An 18,142-nucleotide genomic window follows, 5' to 3' on the forward strand; every position below is an offset into this window, starting at 1 on the left:
CTACCGTTACGAAGCGGAGGTCCTATTTCAATATGTTTATTAACATTGTTACCTACCGTTACGAAGCGGAGGTGGTATTTCAATATGTTAATTAACAGTGTTACCTACCGTTACGAAGCGGCGGTCCAATCTTAACTGTGTTGCCCATCGTGAAAAAGCGGGGGTTCTATTTCATTGTGCACTTTACCGTAAGAAAAAAACGGTTTGTATTCACTTGTTTATGCTTGTAGCTTGTACATATGTGTGTAGTGTTGCTATGTTATCTAACGCGTCTATGCCGTAGCTTTTGTAACAAGTACGTTGTCAAAGTGTTTTTGCTTTGATAGCTTTTTATTTCATTTTCTTTTTACACGTTATATAGGGAAAAAAATATTCGTATATGATAAAATTTAATTCACACAGATTAGGTTCTCAGTTTCATAAGCAAATCATCCTTAACAGTATCTACGGCGCAGTGCCATGCCAACGTTCCTCTCTTTGGGCGTCGTTTGGTTACACTTATGGCGGTTGTTTGGACGCCCAATATGGTAGTCGTGAATAATATGTTAAACTCGTATTTATTATTTAGTTTTGACATTGAATAAATGTCCTTTTCACTCACTGCGATTTATTATTCACGTCTCCCACTTAGTTGAACTTGTCATGGCCAGCCCCTCCTTATTCAGTAGCAATACATAAATATAATTTTATGCCGACATAAAACTTAAAACAGACTTGAAAGAGCCCAGAACTGCCACCTTTTACCATTTTAGCTATACAACACTAACCGGTTAATTATTAATGGTTTTAACAGATTTCCATCAAAAAGCATTTACGCTTTCCCGGAAATGTCTTAATGCAATAAGAATATGTTTGTGAGTCAAATTTATCGGAACTGCCCAATCAACAATGTCTTGTGGCTTTGTGTTGATTGCAGCTATTTTTAAAAAAAAAAGATATACATGCATGCATTTTTGTAAACCGGAAATAAATTTCCGATTTGCATCGCTGCCCTTAAACAACTGGTTATCTACTTATGATTTGCGAATTTCACTTAGTAAGAGGTCTTAATACAATACACAAATCTTATCTAGGTTCCAGTTTTTACCCGCCAACGAATGATGTAATTAAAATTGTTGAATTCTCTTTGAACAGCCTGTCGAAGATGACAATTATCATTCCCAAGCAAACAATGAATTATGTAACATATGCCCATGACGAGTATGTGACAAGTCCTGAAATCGACACCAGCCAGTATTTTCCGCTAATACTGTTGTTTTCTTGCATGAATAAGCTGCAAACGCTGTGTTCCGTTTTAAATAGTTTTTTTATACACGTAAATCTCTGTGTTCAAGTTGTATTGACGCAAATAAATGCACGTACATAAGGGATATCATCGCTATGTATACATTTTCAATAGCTGACCTAGGCGCCATTTATACAATGTTTATTTATTCCAATTCAACTATTTCAAACCCTGTCTATATGTTATGATCTCAAGATACTAAGTCAGCTTATTTCTGTTCTGTTCCTGTTGCGATTTGCAACTTTAAAGCGATACAGATGTCCTCATATTAAATCGTCTATATGGAGAAAATGTGAGTTCATTATCATGCAATTGCTATAGAGCAAATAAAAGTAATTGTTTTATGACTATGTCTTATGTGTATGTAAACGTGTGTATAATAGTTACGTTGATCACACAGGCTTCTATTTGTGTATAGTATTCTGTAAATAAAAGTTTTTAGGCGTTGGTGTAAGATACCAATCTAAGCAGACTTGCATGGACTACCATAAACTGGGTGTAGTTTATGGTCCCGGACGACGACCCTTCGACTGCTTTGTACATATCACATGATCTCATCTCTTGATATTATTTGGTCTCTACTGGTTAAGGATAAATACAATATCAGATAAGTTTGTATTAACCGGTATTCGATGTAAAAATAAGCTCTGCATGTTAACCAGCCATTACTTGCATTAGCGATCATGTGAACCAACCATTACTGGCTTTAGCGATCATGTTAACAAGCCATTAATGGCATTAGCGATAATGTTAATCGGCCATTAGTGGCATTGACGATCATATTAACCAGCCAGAACTGGCACTAGCGATCATGTTAACAAGCCATTATTTGCATTGGCGATCATGAAATCCATCCATTACAGCTATTAGCGATCGTGTTAACCAGCAATTTCTGGCCTTAGCGATCATGTAAACCAGCTATTTCTGGCATAAGCGATCATGTTAACTAGCCATTACCGCCATTATCACGATATTGTTAACCAACCATTACAGGCATAAGCGATTATGTAAGCCAGCCGTTACGAGCATTAGCGATAATGTCAGTCAGCCTTAACTGGCATTAACGCTCATGTTAACCAGCCATTACCGGCATTGGCGATCATGCTTTATATCCACTACAGGAGTTATCGATCATGTATACCAGCCATTACTTGTACTAAGTAATCATGTTAACGAGCCATTACTAGCATTAGCGATCATGTAATTTAGCCATACGTGCATTAGCGATCTTGTGAAACAGCCATAACTGGAATTATCGATCATGTTAACCAGTAATTACAGGAATAAACGATCATGTTAACCAGCCATTACTTGCATTAGCGATCATTTTAACCAGCCATTACTGGTTTTATAGCGATCTTGTTAACCAGCCATCACTGGAATTGGCGATCATGTTAACCAGCAATTACAGGAATAAACGATCATGTTAACCAGCCATTACTCGCATTAGCGATCATTTTAACCAGCCATTACTGGCATTATCGCGATCTTGTTCGCCAGCCATAACTGGCATAAGCGATCATGTTAGCCAGCCGTTATGGGCAATAGCGATCATGTTAGCCAGCCGTTATGGGCAATAGCGATCATGTTAGCCAGCCGTTATGGGCAATAGCGATCATGTTAGAAAGCCAATACTGGCATAAGCGATCATGTTATACAGTCATTATTGGCCTGATCGATAATATTAACCAGCCTTTATTTGCATAAGCGATCATGTTAACCAGCCATCACTTGCATTAGCGATCATGTTAACCAGCCATTACTGTCATTAGCGATCATGTTAACCAGTCATCACTTGCATTAGCAATCATTTTAACCAGCCATCACTAGCATAAGCGATCATGTTAACCAGCCATCATTTACTTAGCAATCATGTTAACCAGCCATCAGTTGCATTAGCAATCATGTTAATCAGCCATAATTGGCATTAGCGATCATGTTAACTAGCCATCACTTGCATTAGCAATAATGTTAACCAGCCATCACTTGCATTATCGATCATGTTAACCAGCCATCACTTACATTAGCAACAATGTAAGCCAGCCATTACTTGCATTTGCGATCATGTCAACCAGCCATTACTTGCATTAGCCATCATGTAAACCAGCCATCACTGGCATAAGCGAACATGTAAACCAGCCATCACTTACTTAGCAATAATGTAAACCAGCCATCACTTGCATAAGCAATCATGTTAACCAGCCATCACTTGGTTTAGCAATCATGTTAACCAGCAATCACTTGCTTTAGCAATCATGTAAACCAGCCATCAATTGCATTAGCAATCATGTTAACCAGCCATCACTGGCATAAACGAACATGTAAACCAGCCATCACTTACTTAGCATTAATGTAAACCAGCCATCACTTGCATAAGCAATCATGTTAACCAGCCATCACTTGGTTTAGCAATCATGTTAACCAGCCATCACTTGCTTAGCAATCATGTAAACCAGCCATCACTTGCATTAGCAATCATATTAACCAGCCATCACTTGCATTAGCAATCATGTTAACCAGCCATAATTGGCATTAGCGATCATGTTAACCAGCCATCACTTGCATTAGCAATCATGCTAACCAGCCATCACTGGCATAAACGATCATGTAAACCAGCCATTACTGGCATTATCGATCATGTAAACCAGCCATTACTGGCATTATCGATCATGTAAACCAGCCATTATTGGCATAAGCGATCAAGTAAACCAGCTATTACTGGCATAAGCGATCACGTAAACCAGCCATTACTGGCATTAGCGATGATGTAAACCAGCCATTACTGGCCTAAACGATGATGAAAAACAGCCATTACTGGATTTGCGATCATATTACACTTGACTGTTGGCTCTACAAAATATTGTTTTATAAATTGTAAATTCTCAACACAGAAACGCTTTATTAAATTATAACTGAATATTTTGTAGTCTCAAGGCATCCAAAATTCGCATTATTGTACATATCATATATCCAGAACATTAAATCGTTAACTTGTAGTGGAAAACTGTAAGTTACAACCACCATTTTATTATAGGCTTTCTCAGTATTGAAAATGCAAGTATTTGCTAGTAAATGTTTAAAATAATTATGGTAGTTGCTGCAAGCATTTTGCCGTGTGATGAACAATCAGAGGACAGTCGGAAGTAAATCATCAGAACAAAGACGTTACGCTGTTGCCAAGATTACATTTAACGACTACTAAATTTTGAGCTTTTTTCTCATGTCACCAGAACTTCTCATATTTATTAGGATTGTCATGTGCAAGTATGCATTTTGTCATATAAGCACATAATGATTTCCTGTTGTGTCTCTAGAAAAACTTCATTTATCTCGGACGACAATGACATTACAGCAGAAAGATTTCTATTTTTTTCTTTTCTTTCTGTACGATGGCTTATGTAACTGTTATGAATATCTTTTGTTATCTTAAAGTTCCTAAAAGGCAACATTGCGTGCCTTTAAGAATTTATTGATCAAGTTTGATAATCACTTTCCTTATGAAATGGCACTAATGTGGCTGATCAACTGATCGCCATAAGCCGTGATGGCAAAGAATTGTCTTCTGAAAAACGTTCTTTTGTCATTTTTTTGTTTCATAATAAACTGTTTATTACAAAACTGTTTTCGTTATTTCTTGTTTTATTAAGTTTGATAATCGATTCCCTCCTTAAATAGCACGACTGTGGCTAGATTTCTTGGAACCATATTTGGAAGAACTATGACGTCTCACACAAAGAAATCCGCTTTTTCTTGTTTAATTCAATTAGAACGTGGGCGAGTCGGTATGCAGAGCCTAGAGAGTGACACATGAAAAGCTCGCGTTACCTTAGCAATCACCTGATTTCTTTAAAGGGCTTTCGGTACCAGTCTAATAAGTTAACGAATACGATGTGTGTACCTTGGCATCAAATTGTATTTCGTGGGAAATATTATATTTTATTAACAAATAAACAATAACGGTAGCAATTTACAGTCACGGAATTAGTTTCATCAGACAATATAATTTAATATTGTATCTATACACAAGTATTATCACAGTTTATTTGGATAAAAGGTTCTATTTCACTACGGGGATGGGTGGTCACGTCATGTTGGGTGTTCACGTGACTATGGGGGTTAACGTTACTTCCTCTAGTCTTCAGCTCCGTTGTCTCATCTCCATCTTTGGGATCTAAAACACAACGCAAATTCATTATTATATTCATTACTCATTAAGAAATAACTTGCGTGTCCATACTTTTACTGCCATTTCTGATACACGCATCTGTATATTTTGACACCATTTGATAAAGATTGCTTCTATTTATTTACTTTTAATATGTGATGGACTTTCTCACGAGCTTCGCCATTTCCAATATCTACCAATACATCTATTAATTCATAACCGGTTTTTAACATACAGTAGTAAAGATCTATAACGCTATGGTAATTTGTAACAGATGGTCTTATTTACAAGGTATCCAGGTAAGAAACACCAGGCCTAACCTCAGAAGAACAGACCTGCAAATGTTTTAGTAAGTAAAGGGTGTATGCAACCGGAAAGCGGACTTTTGTTTGATGCATTTTCGCAAATAGTAGTCATAGTTGGCAGTATGGAAACAAATATTATTATTTACAGTATAAGAAAACATCCCACGTTTTCATTCTTCTCCGGGATTAAATATTCCCAAAACAAAAAGAAGCAAACCCCTGAAGTTGCCACATTGCGAGCGTACGTAGTCTGTCTTGGTTGAAAGGAAGGGACGATCCCAACACCTACATACGCCCCACACCACCAACTGACGTCTGATCTGTATCCGCACCTACAATTACCATAGTCTGTTGTTATACTGATGGTTTGTATCACAACTTTGATATGTGAGGACCTGAATCAATGCAGTAATGGTCATGAATGGTATGTGGCTTTTGTAATATTATTTACGACGTTAGTTGTCCTTCGAGAAACAAATATACACAACTCGCTGCTCATTATGGTCAAATTGTGCTGTAACGATATACTTTTATTTCTTCCAGTGTATGATAAATGATATTTCAGCAAAAACTAACGATTCGGGATAATAGTTGTCCAGCATTCCAAATCTCTGAAATATTAATAATAACAAAAAATAAACAAAGATGAAAACGTGCATACACTATGTGAGGGACAAATCATACCAGACATATTAAATGGGAAAAGTATTATTTAAAATATAAATAATTATCAAGTTCGAGAACACAATCATAAGCAAGATCGAAATTCGTGATGTGACTTGATCCTAATGAAGTGAGAGACATTTAAGTTAGAGGTTACCCGCAATTTGATCGTGCCATGACAGTTTTACCTCAGCGTTGATGAAGCACAGTATCAACGCAATAAAGAATCCCTGAAAATAAAAAATAAAAACAATTTACGGTACTATTTAATGACAGAGATTCGTTTTTGAATATCATTAAAAAAATTGTTTCTTTACAAACCATGTATAAATGTTGGTTGCAATGCTGGTAAAATCAATTAAGATAATAAACAGAACAATTTGTGAATTGTATTTCGAAAAAAATACCAGAATTTCAATGAATACTAAAGAAGCCAGAAACATTTTACGATTTATTTTCACGCAAGAGGAAAATGCCACTGTCGGTTGGAAAATAATTAAACCATACCGCTTCTAGCAGTAATGAAGGCTTGAAAAAATACATATCAAACTGCTTCGAGTAATTATGTAGGTTTGCAAATGTGTATACCATACAGCTTCTAGTGGCAACGTAGGCTTGATAATCTACATATCAAACTGCTTCTATTAGTAATGTAGGTTTGCAAATCTACATACCATACTGCCTCTAGCAGTAATGAAGGCTTGAAAAAATACATATCAAACTGCTTCTATTAGTAATGTAGGTTTGCAAATCTACATACCATACTGCCTCTAGCAGTAATGAAGGCTTGAAAAAATACATATCAAACTGCTTCTATTAGTAATGTAGGTTTGCAAATCTACATACCATACTGCCTCTAGCAGTAATGAAGACTTGAAAAAATACATATCAAACTGCTTCTATTAGTAATGTAGGTTTGCAAATCTACATACCATACTGCCTCTAGCAGTAATGAAGGCTTGAAAAAATACATATCAAACTGCTTCTATTAGTAATGTAGGTTTGCAAATCTACATACCATACTGCTTCTTGTATTAGCGTAAACATGTAAATCTACATACCCCTTATAGTAGTAATGTAGGTTTGCAAATTCACAAACCTCAAGAAGTAATGTAGGTTTGTAAAAATACTTATAAATCCACATACCATACCGCCTCAAGTGGTAGAGAAAGTTTATAAATCCACATACCATATCGGCTCTAGAGGTAGTGTAGGTTTATATAAACTACATACCATATCGCCTCTAGTGGTAGTGTAGGTTTATAAATCTACATACCATATCGCCTCTAGTGGTAAGTGTAGGTTTATAAAAACTACATACCATACCGCCTCTAGTGGAAGTGTAGGTTTATAAAAACTACATACCATATCGCCTCTAGTGGTAGTTTAGGTTTATAAATCTACATTCCATACCGCTATTAATAGTAATAATGCCTTCCATAACGCTATAAGTATTTTAATAATACTCATTTACTGCCATCTATGGCTTCGATCTCAGGGGTTTTCCTTTCAAAACGTCAGAAGACTAATTGTTATAATTTTGTTTTGTAATTCTTTATTCTTACTTGTTCAAAAATTGTTTTATTTACAATTGTCAGAAATGTTAGAAATCCATACCTGGAAGGAGTTGAAGAACATTTCAATGAAGAGCATGACGAAATCGACATTCTCGTTCACGGTTGGGATCGGAATAGTAAAGATGATGTAGTATACCCCAAATGTCGGCACCAAGAACAGGGTACTTCTGGCCAGACGCCTACGTAGAGATACAATGGAAGAACGGTTGTGCAGATTTTTGTGTTATGTCTTTAACTAGTTAGATTAAGGTTAAATTGATATCAGTTTTAAGATCTTATCTTTTATGTTAATGAATGTTTAAATGTTATTTCTCTAAGACGAAATATATATGATTAACATTTTACGGGATGGTTTCGTCTTTGATAGACATTAACAGCAGTGAAAATTTCAATTGTCATGTACAATTATTGGCTAATGCATAGACATGCATTTTGACTATTCACGAAGTCATTGTGCTTTAAACAAAAACAAGTACAACAACAGGTGCAAACCAATGTAATAGCGACAGCTGAAGCTTCGAGAAACATGCATATACGCCTTAAACTTACCGGTGTCTATGTTTGTTTGAATCTGGACACAAGTTTGAGGCCAGTTTTGTATAGAGAACCCGTAAGATGTTGATGAATGAAATGAAGTTTAACTGAAAACATAATTTTGGGATTTATTTTAGTTGCGTGAGGTTCACTCAAGCCATATGACAGCGAGGATATAAGCATAGGTATCCCCTGCATTGACACATACAATCGATAGTTTGACGAAGAAGGATAAAACACTACAATTACTCTCAATAGGGCAATTCCAGACCCTTGTGTAACGGCATATGTCATATTTTATAACGCGCATGTTGTACCAATAGTTGTAATAAAGTCTAATTTCGCAGTGGCGAAGAATAGGTACATCAACACAAAAGAAAGGTATAAAATAAACTATATTCGAAAACAAAGTAGGATGTAAGCAACAATGATAAAGGCACAGGTTTATAAAAGACAAAACCACCATTCGAATTGGACAATACAGGGATTACCTAAACTTGTTCTTGGCTGGCACATCGGTACACGGTGAGTTAAGTTTCGTGTACAAAACACGGATAATGCAAATTAAACAAATTTGATTATATTAGGTAAGTTATGATCTCTTTATTTTACAAAAATCATTCGATGTATAATACCGGAGAAAACAATTGGTCACAACGTACCAGATTCAAAGGCGCACTTATGAGAACTAACGAAGCATCGAGTAGTAGTATTTTGCAAATAAGAATTTCGTTTAACATTATGGTCAACACTAGATAAATATTTCTCCCACCTCAGATAACTAGATCCATTAATTCAACCATGCTAGAAATTCTTATCTTGCCCACGGGAGAATATAAAATGCCCGTATGGAACTTCTTTTAATGGTCACCACATTGTAATTACCTCCCTTGTTGAAGACTGTTGTCTGTAGCGCATCATGGAAACCTTGTCTTGTGGCAATATTTAGAACGCTAGTTAATTATTTCTCGCTTCAAATGTCACCAGAAAATAGTTTTCACGCACCTTTCAAGAAATAATGCTTCACTCTTCTTAGAACTATTTAAAGACCGATCAGACCATTTACATACTCTGAATCACTGCGCGAATATCCATGACAACCACGAATTATCGCATATCCGTACGCAATTATTTTCAGTAAGCACAAGAGTTACAGCAAAAAAATACATTTTTACTTAATTTTGTTTAACTGAGGTGGGAGAAAAAGCATTTACCATAGCCGCTCGTGTAAGATAGGTTCATCCCGACCCTCGCGCAGGGTGTTTTGCGGAAACCCGGTAAACCTCGTTTTCGCAAAACACCCTACGCTCGGGTCGGAATGAACCTATCTTACACTCTCGGTCATGGAAGATACTTATAATATTTCAAGTAGTGCTTTATTCCAGTTGAAATAGATAAAATGACTTACTACGACGGTCACCATGATGGGCCCTTTGATTATCCACACAAGCCCCGGTTTATTGCTGTGCATGTTCCAGCAACTAGAGAGGAAATGAATTATGTTGCAGAAGTATCAAAATTGTTATGCAGTTTACGTCCATATGAAGGTTTGTTCAACTAGTATTCATACCCGTATGCCATGCAGCTCTAACCAGACTCTAAAATAACGATGCAAACCATTCAGTTATTCAATTAATTTAATTTATCTGTTAACGATAATGTATATGTAAATATACTTACAATGTGTTGTCCAGCGAATATCTAGACACGCACCATGCTAAAATGAAGGTGACTGGGAACACTGAAATAGAGACCAGTATTATTTGATATAACAGGTCTTTAACCTTCTCAATCTTGACAATTAACCAGTCGAACATTTTGTTAAAATGACGACTAAAAACTGTCAAACACTACTTTAAAAAAATCGACTTATAAATAATCATCAAACAATAAGATTATGACTGGCTCGAAAATGTTATATTATTTTTGGTATTGAAGAATGAAAGCAATACGTACTCCACCCGAATAGGATGAACCAGCGGACCTTAACCTTTTCTGTGAATACTGAGACAAATATCAACATGTGAAGGTATATGGCCTCGATGAAAATCCACACATAGCTGCAGGCCACCGCGTATTGGAACACAGAGAAGAAGAGGCGACATTCCCAGTGCTAAAGGATAACAAGTAGAGAATTACATCATGGCATTTGCATTAATGGCTCTTGAACCATTGAAGATGAAGTGGTAAGTCGGGAGAAAAAAATGTTGGTATAAAAGGCCTTTTCTATTTATTTGAGGGGAGCTAAGTAACAGTTTTGGATCATATGTAACTATATGTTGTTAGGCGCTTAAGAACACCTACAAGATAAACAAATGTGTCAATTTTAAACTGTTAAGGGAGCGAATATTTTATTTATACCGTCAATTTATTAGCTTAATTCTGCGATAAAATGCATATGATTTGGTCTGAGCAATGTACACTAGCAATATATATTAATTATGGAGCTTAAAATTATATAAGTTTTATTATTACTAAAATATTGTTTACCAATTACGGATGTGTTATAATTAACAAATTATAAATCTCAAATAATTAGCTGTTTTATTGACTCCTTCTAGTGGCCCAGTCCTTTTCCTAATAAAGTATTAATTAAATACGGAATTTTGATCATAATAGATAATGTTTTATGTATTTAGGTATGTGCTCATTTTAACAATTATAGGCAATAAGACATTTTAAAATATTAAAAATTTACATTGGCAAGTCTCTTTTTTATAATTCAAAATTTCTTCTGTCATAAATGTCTATAATTTGTAAACAAAGACATATCTAAATAGCTTATATGCAGATAAAACCGTTATACTTGTTTATCGTCCGATATTTGGCAATGTTGCATTACGGCACTTGTTTACTTCATTGTGGAAAATAACTTTATTTGGTTCCTTAGATGACATTATATCGCCTGGATATGTATCACATGCACATGGTTTTTTCATATTTGTTTAAAATCCAGAATGCTTGACTAAATATATTCTCTGTTCTGATTTGGATTAATGTCTTGGTATAGCTAACAACAGATTGCAAACATTTCTCCTTCATTAATAAATCGCAGTTGTGTTAGAAAGACTGCCCCAAATGTTCACCTACTGTTTCGTGACATTGGTCCTTGAACGTAAATCGTCTACTACACACACAAACAACACACATAAAGAGCCAATTTCTCGAAGGCTATTGGCACCTCAGATAATTGTTAAGAAAGAGCTATTGAAACTTTGATTTGCAGGAAAAACGTATTAGAATAAGATCTTGCATGAATTTTACATAAAATAAAATTCATGGTTAATTTTCAAGATTTTCACGTTTTTGATAATATACATTCGATAGTGAAACAGGCGTTTTACCTTTAGAAAAATAGATATGGGGCAAAACTATTATTGCAAAACATAATTTTACTTAAGAGACCACCTTAATCATGCATTGAAGGAGACTTTTACAGAACCGTCTGTAAAAAAGTTTATTTGGTTGTAAAATTGTAAAAAAAAACGGGAGGGGAATATAAAAGTATGTTGTTGTTTTTAGATTTTTTTCTCGAAATATATTTTTCTACTTTTTGTTAATACTGCATGCAATGTCATTTTTACTATCTTGTTATTCAACATTGAGAAAGAGAAGGTAATATTTATATTAACGAAAGTTAACTTACTAATTGTGTATGTATATTTCAATAAAAAAATCTGTAGAACCTGCGTCCAGGCGTCACAGTCTGTTGATATATACACCGTAAAAAGATGTCCACTTTATGTTGTCTGTATGTAAAGTCTATTTACTGGGAATCTGTGATTCACTAATGCATCTATCATAGAAAACAAAACACAAGCGTCCGTGACATTAAACATTCGGAGATGTTATTGCAGGCCAATTTGCCTTAAAATCTTAAAATTAATCTTTCATGAGCTATGGAGATATTTTTAATTGAAAGTGTCACACAATAGTTTTTCTAACACATTTTTCAAGAATATTTGTCGTTGTTTCTTGTTTACAACTGTTCTTCTATAACCGATAAATTATGTTGTTGTTCATTCAAAATGGCTCTTCTATGCCCATATTTAATAGCATACATAAACAACATGAATAAGGTATTTATCCAAATATGCGACTGGACAATGGTAATTCCAGTACCAATATTATGTGTACAAATATAAACTAACTATTTCAATAAACTGATTTTACCGGTCCATCCGTAAACACGACGAGTCCTCCAGTGTCGTTGTACACGACATCTCCAGGAAATCCAAGTCCTTTCACCATGAAATTGTCCTTAATAAGGCTTATAGCAGCCCGCAGGATGAATGAAGCGAAGAGATTTAGATGTATCGAATTGCGGGAACAATGCAGTTTCCTGGAAATAGTAGATAAGTCTGTGTTTCATATACTGTATTTCTAGAGTATGATTACTTTTATATATGCTTTGTCCTCACTCAATATGACACAACCTTTTGTGTCTTGACCGGGACAGGACGTTATGAGATTTTACCTTTACCTTTCAAAATAGAGGCCTGCTTGACAATGCGAAATTTCATATAAAATATACAAAATAGAACATCTTTGTTTTTACCTCAACATGTTTAACACACCACCCATACACTTGTTTTGCATTACAAGTATAAGAAACATCCTGAAATGGTATAGTGAAGTTTCTTCATCTTGAGTGAATTTGTTATTTTTTTTAAACAGGACCATGCCTGATTCAGATATAATGCCCAGACTAAGATATCTTGAAAGTTTTATCACATGAAAGCAAGAGATCTGGTTTAAAAATTACTTTTAAGTTTACAAATCAAAAGTGCAGCTTGATTTACAACGCAAAAGTCCATAGCAAAACAGAATTTTAAGACAAAGTAAAGCGTTTTACCCCAGAAATGTTTCTGTTCATATTTGACACATATCAGCCAATTTCAATAACCCAATTGTCCCAGGAGCTACCCACTTTCTAAATATCTAATCATCAAACACATGAGTTCTAGTTCTGCCTTAACACACAATATAAAAAATTCAAAATGAAACTTCTTCGGAATATTTAAACATAATTCAATAAAACAGGATATTGCCTGATTACACGCTCGTAAGGACATATTAAAAAAATCGTATTCTGTTATTTGAAAGACATCTTTGAAATAAAAACAAATAATCCAAACTCTTATTTGAACGACAAACTGAATTGACAAATATAGAAGTATGTACTTCCGAAGGATAAGCAACTTGTTCCTACTTCAAATGCATTAAGTGATAAGAACGTGTTTGGTGTTGCTGAGTCAGATGAAATAATTGATCGCTTTGGTATGCATTTTTATTCATAATATTTTAACGCAAACATAATTATGATTCGAGTTCGCTTAAATGGCCTTTCCTTTGAGAGGAACATTATATTTAAAATGTCATTTGTTTAATAGTCAAACTATGCTTAGAAAATGAATTGTGTCAGCTATGTAGGCTATGTAAGTAATATCTAAAGGCACGATATGTTGGTAAGTCAACTTCACATTAATGAGTAAAACGGAATACCAATAGAAACCCAAACCTCATACTGCGAATGTTGGTTTTAGCAGGTTGTGTTCGTTTTTCCGCAGAGGTTTTACAGACGGCCAAATCAGACGTGTCTGTCATTGTGTCTGGTTATCTTACACAATTAACATAAAACATATTGCAAACTCTTTAAAATAGCAACCGCACTTCAGAATTCATTTGTAAATGTTTCTAAGGAAACAATAGGATAGTAAGTGGAGAACATAAATAATGTCTCTAATAGTAACGGGACACTAATTGATATAAAAGTGTTACCTGAAGAATATCATAATAGTGAATGCGACGACGAGTGAAGAGAGAGAGATAGCGTACCCGATGTTATACATCAGCTGCAATTGTTGGAAATTCTCCTGAAAATATATAGACACTGCCATAATTGCCCATTGTGCTCTCTGCAAATTGGGTGGTGCATTGGCATTGTTCAATTCAGAAGTGTTTATGTTGTCGTGTTTAAATGCATTTGTCAGACGCTGAAACTCACAGGCTTTTATTCTCAAAATTGTAAAACCGGTTTCTTGCAAATCGTATTGTTGACTGCAAGCACAACTTTTAAAATATTTTTCTAACAGCGTTACCTATAACATTTGTAAAATTTTGAGTTTTTATGTAGGTATTGTCCCCGCCACATGGCTTTAATGGTATTGACATAAAACGGGCATTTATTAGATCATCCGTCGGAGGTCTGCCCGATGGAGATCGACTTGAATAACATTGACTATTATTAGTATCAGTCAAATAGCTTAATACATGCAGAATATAATTTCAATAAGACTTCGGGAACAAACCTATTGATAAAATAACAAAGATAGGAAAATGGATGACATCCACCACTATGGAAGTATTGTGGACATCTACTGTAAATTTGACTCTTTTTTAAATAAGCATACAACATAACTCGATCATACTAATTTTATGTCACCTACCATAAAAATGTATGAGATATCTGAGGAAACACGTGCTTTCAGTCAAGCATAAAAGGTCTGATAGATGAACATACGTATGCACTTTACTCAACATGAAAGTCACCAACCGCAAGCCAGTTTGGGACATCCGAGAATTCATAGTTCTCTTGTCTAACACGGTGTGGTTGACATTAATTTTATATCAAATACAGTGAGAACTGTTCACTGATATCATCAACACATGATATACATGAAATTGAACAAACCTGTGGTTAACAACCATCAGTGATCTAGTTGAAGTAACTGTTTAAATCGAACTACATAGAATCATAACGAAATAATATCATAAATATCCCCTACCATGAAAATATTAGGGACATCAGAAGAGTCGTCGTTCTCTAGTCTACCATCGGCGGTTTGATTAGTCTGGCACGCTGTGTAGTTGGTCCAGCCGGTCAGGTCACTGCCAGCCACGCCTGGATGACTTGCCCAAGTACCGTTAGGGAGACAGGTCCGGGATGCATAATCTATAATAGAATAGAATAAAATATAAATGCGTATTGTTTGTTTACCACTTTTATCACACTATATGATTATGTAGACTCTTGCGAGGAAAGTTTACCATGGACGAGCATTTTCTTTCCCAACAGTTATTTGTTTTTCATAGCTGATGTCTCAGAAATAATATTATCGGGATATAAATCATCTGTTTGTAGCAATATTACATTTCAGTTAATCTTAAGATACATAAAGAAAACACGTGTAAAATATGCGTTTCAGTGAAGATCGCGACTTCTCTAGAACTTAATTTGTAAGAATTATGGCAATATGAGTTAATGGTTTTGTGAAGGAAGCAACATATATCATGCTTCAGGCTTGCCACATGTAAGGGAAAAATACAATACTTGGTCCGTATTTATGAAATATCTAGTCTATCTTGGCGGGATAATGGTAGGTGAAAGGGTATTTTTGAAGGCTGAATTTATCTTAAACTACAAATGGAACGGTTGTTGAGTAAACATTTACAAAAAATAAAAATGGCCATAATAACAAGACGATTCATATAACGCGTGCGTATTGTTTATATATATATATATTTATTTGACACATGTTTCCTGATCATATACGTAAAATATTCGGAAATGTAAAGGACTCCTACTGTTTGTGGTAAAGCTGTTGATGTATTCGGGACACTGCTGGAATGTTACAGTATCAGCCGGTGTGTCATCCCAACACATTATGTTGTCCCAGGTACGATTACAGTACCTTTCTGCAAGACGAGGAGAAACTTTCATGTTCATGTCCGTTCAGATTCAAAGATAACTTGTGAATTTAAGTGTGAAACATTATTATTTTGAATATTCAGAACTAAATCATAGTAATGTCAAACGATGAAGCCAAAGAATGCTAACTTTCTGTCTAATTTGCAACGATCATCCACAATATTACACATGCTTTCTTTACAAAAGTTGATGTTACCGAAGATGAACGTTAATTAACGGAAACAGAATGAGTTGTTTCCGATCATCTATATAACGATTATCGTCACGTATCTGGCATCTTTGGCCCATTTCTCAAATTGTATCAACAGTACCATATTCATGACATCAATAAACAATGCATAATGACCCCGTTCAACAGATTTGAAACCATAATCATTCAGAATGCATTCAAAATAACAATGTTTGTTATCGCCGGCGAATGTAGAACTATTTCCACGCATATAACCAGGCCTTGATTTGTTACAACAACGGAAGCAAAATGATGCGACCACGAACCCTTACAATATCAAACCCAAGGAGCCCCAATATTGACATTTTATTCGTCGAATTTAGCGCAACTTCAGAAAATGCAGACAAGATATCCATTCAAAAAATGTCAATCCGAAGTAAAGTCATGTTTGTCCACACTGATAAACCAAAAAAACAAACATTTTATGTCGCGTTTGATTGCGGAGAGACTCGTATAGTTTATATATTTAAAGTCATTGCATAATTGATCAAATTGTCCATTGTCATCATTGGCATTGGTGATCGACTGGTCGTAGATGTTTTGAAAACAGCAGGCATTAGTCAAAACCTCTTCAATGATTTCTACAGAGAATTGTCAAATGCGTTGTCTGCGCTGTCTTTTCGCATCGCAATCGCATTTTATTGACGGACCATTTAAATACTATACTTATGCTCGCTATCAGACACCGCGAATAAGAAAGATAAAATGTTAATAGTGGATAACGCAGCAGCTGGTATTTACCACGTAGAATTTTTATTGCAACGATTCCATTACTTTGTTATGGTCGCTTCACTGAATTGGACGAAATGTGACACGCATCATTTTCTTATTCACATCTTTCAATGTGAAACCTTTTCGTATATTCTGCCGTACATTGCTAGGTAAACGGTTTGTTGTTGTGAAACACATTACAATTAACGCTAGTAAGAGTCAAACTTTATTATGTAATAATGATGTGTGTCTATTATTCCATGCCAGTGATCAACTGGACAGCCGATCAATTGCCAATATTTTTGCATTCGTAGAATAGTGGATCTCAATACTGACGACTGTGTATTATTGTATCAGTCAAGTATTCAGGAACATTATTGGTGAAAGAATTGAGCAGACTAATTGTCTCCCGATTTTCATTTTCAAGTCAATCATTCAATTAAATGCTAGCTTTCTTAGCAGCGTAATGCATATGTGTATATAAACAATTCTTTTATAACAAGAGACTATAGCAATATTGTGTTAATAATGTAATAAGAAATGCACCAATGAAGAATCATGGACGGATAATGAACAACAATAAATAGGTTCACATTGTTCATTTCCGGCAGACTTACCAGACAGGTTGTATGGTTCCCGGTACATCCTGCAAGCACAATGCTGGTACTGCCGAAACAGAACCTCGCGCTGCTCTTCTTTGGTAAGATACACAACATTCATCCCCTCTTGAGTCTTCTGAAATACCAACACCGATTTCATCAAGCATAAGATGTTTACGAATGTGATTCATAACATGCACTTTGCTGAATTTGACAAAAGTCACTTGAACTAGTTTTTAAAATAATCACAAAAAAAAACGAATGTAAAATTTGAAAAAAAAATCTAGATTCCGAAACGCTGCTTAAAAATGCCCATACTACAATATAAACAACATTGCATTGAATTAATTTTGCCAAAAGAGA

General features: G+C 35.1%; 1 protein-coding gene across 12 annotated transcripts in view; it reads right to left on the reverse strand.

The window, feature by feature from the left end:
* Positions 1-5,147: 5,147 nt before the first annotated feature.
* LOC128233539 (parathyroid hormone/parathyroid hormone-related peptide receptor-like) overlaps positions 5,148-18,142 on the reverse strand; it is a 96,247-nt gene continuing 83,252 nt past the window's right edge. For 6 of the 12 annotated variants that reach the window (XM_052947271.1, XM_052947314.1, XM_052947321.1 and 3 more), the window contains exons 3-15: positions 17,798-17,915; positions 16,117-16,227; positions 15,318-15,484; positions 14,311-14,405; positions 12,703-12,871; positions 10,486-10,642; positions 10,210-10,270; positions 9,938-10,010; positions 8,545-8,636; positions 8,036-8,174; positions 6,607-6,648; positions 5,973-6,087; positions 5,150-5,456 (exon numbers count right to left, since the gene is read on the reverse strand). In XM_052947271.1, the coding sequence (XP_052803231.1) occupies positions 5,302-5,456; positions 5,973-6,087; positions 6,607-6,648; positions 8,036-8,174; positions 8,545-8,636; positions 9,938-10,010; positions 10,210-10,270; positions 10,486-10,642; positions 12,703-12,871; positions 14,311-14,405; positions 15,318-15,484; positions 16,117-16,227; positions 17,798-17,915 (1,494 nt within the window). In that variant the 3' untranslated portion in view covers positions 5,150-5,301. Of the gene's footprint in view, positions 5,457-5,972; positions 6,367-6,575; positions 6,649-8,035; positions 8,175-8,544; positions 8,637-9,937; positions 10,011-10,209; positions 10,271-10,485; positions 10,643-12,702; positions 12,872-14,310; positions 14,406-15,317; positions 15,485-16,116; positions 16,228-17,797; positions 17,916-18,142 lie in introns of those variants that run through there. The other 6 variants (XM_052947327.1, XM_052947289.1, XR_008260723.1 and 3 more) reach the window with 6 other exon arrangements.

Source organism: Mya arenaria, chromosome 1 (assembly GCF_026914265.1).
Source record: "Mya arenaria isolate MELC-2E11 chromosome 1, ASM2691426v1".
NCBI classification, from domain to species: domain Eukaryota; kingdom Metazoa; phylum Mollusca; class Bivalvia; order Myida; family Myidae; genus Mya; species Mya arenaria.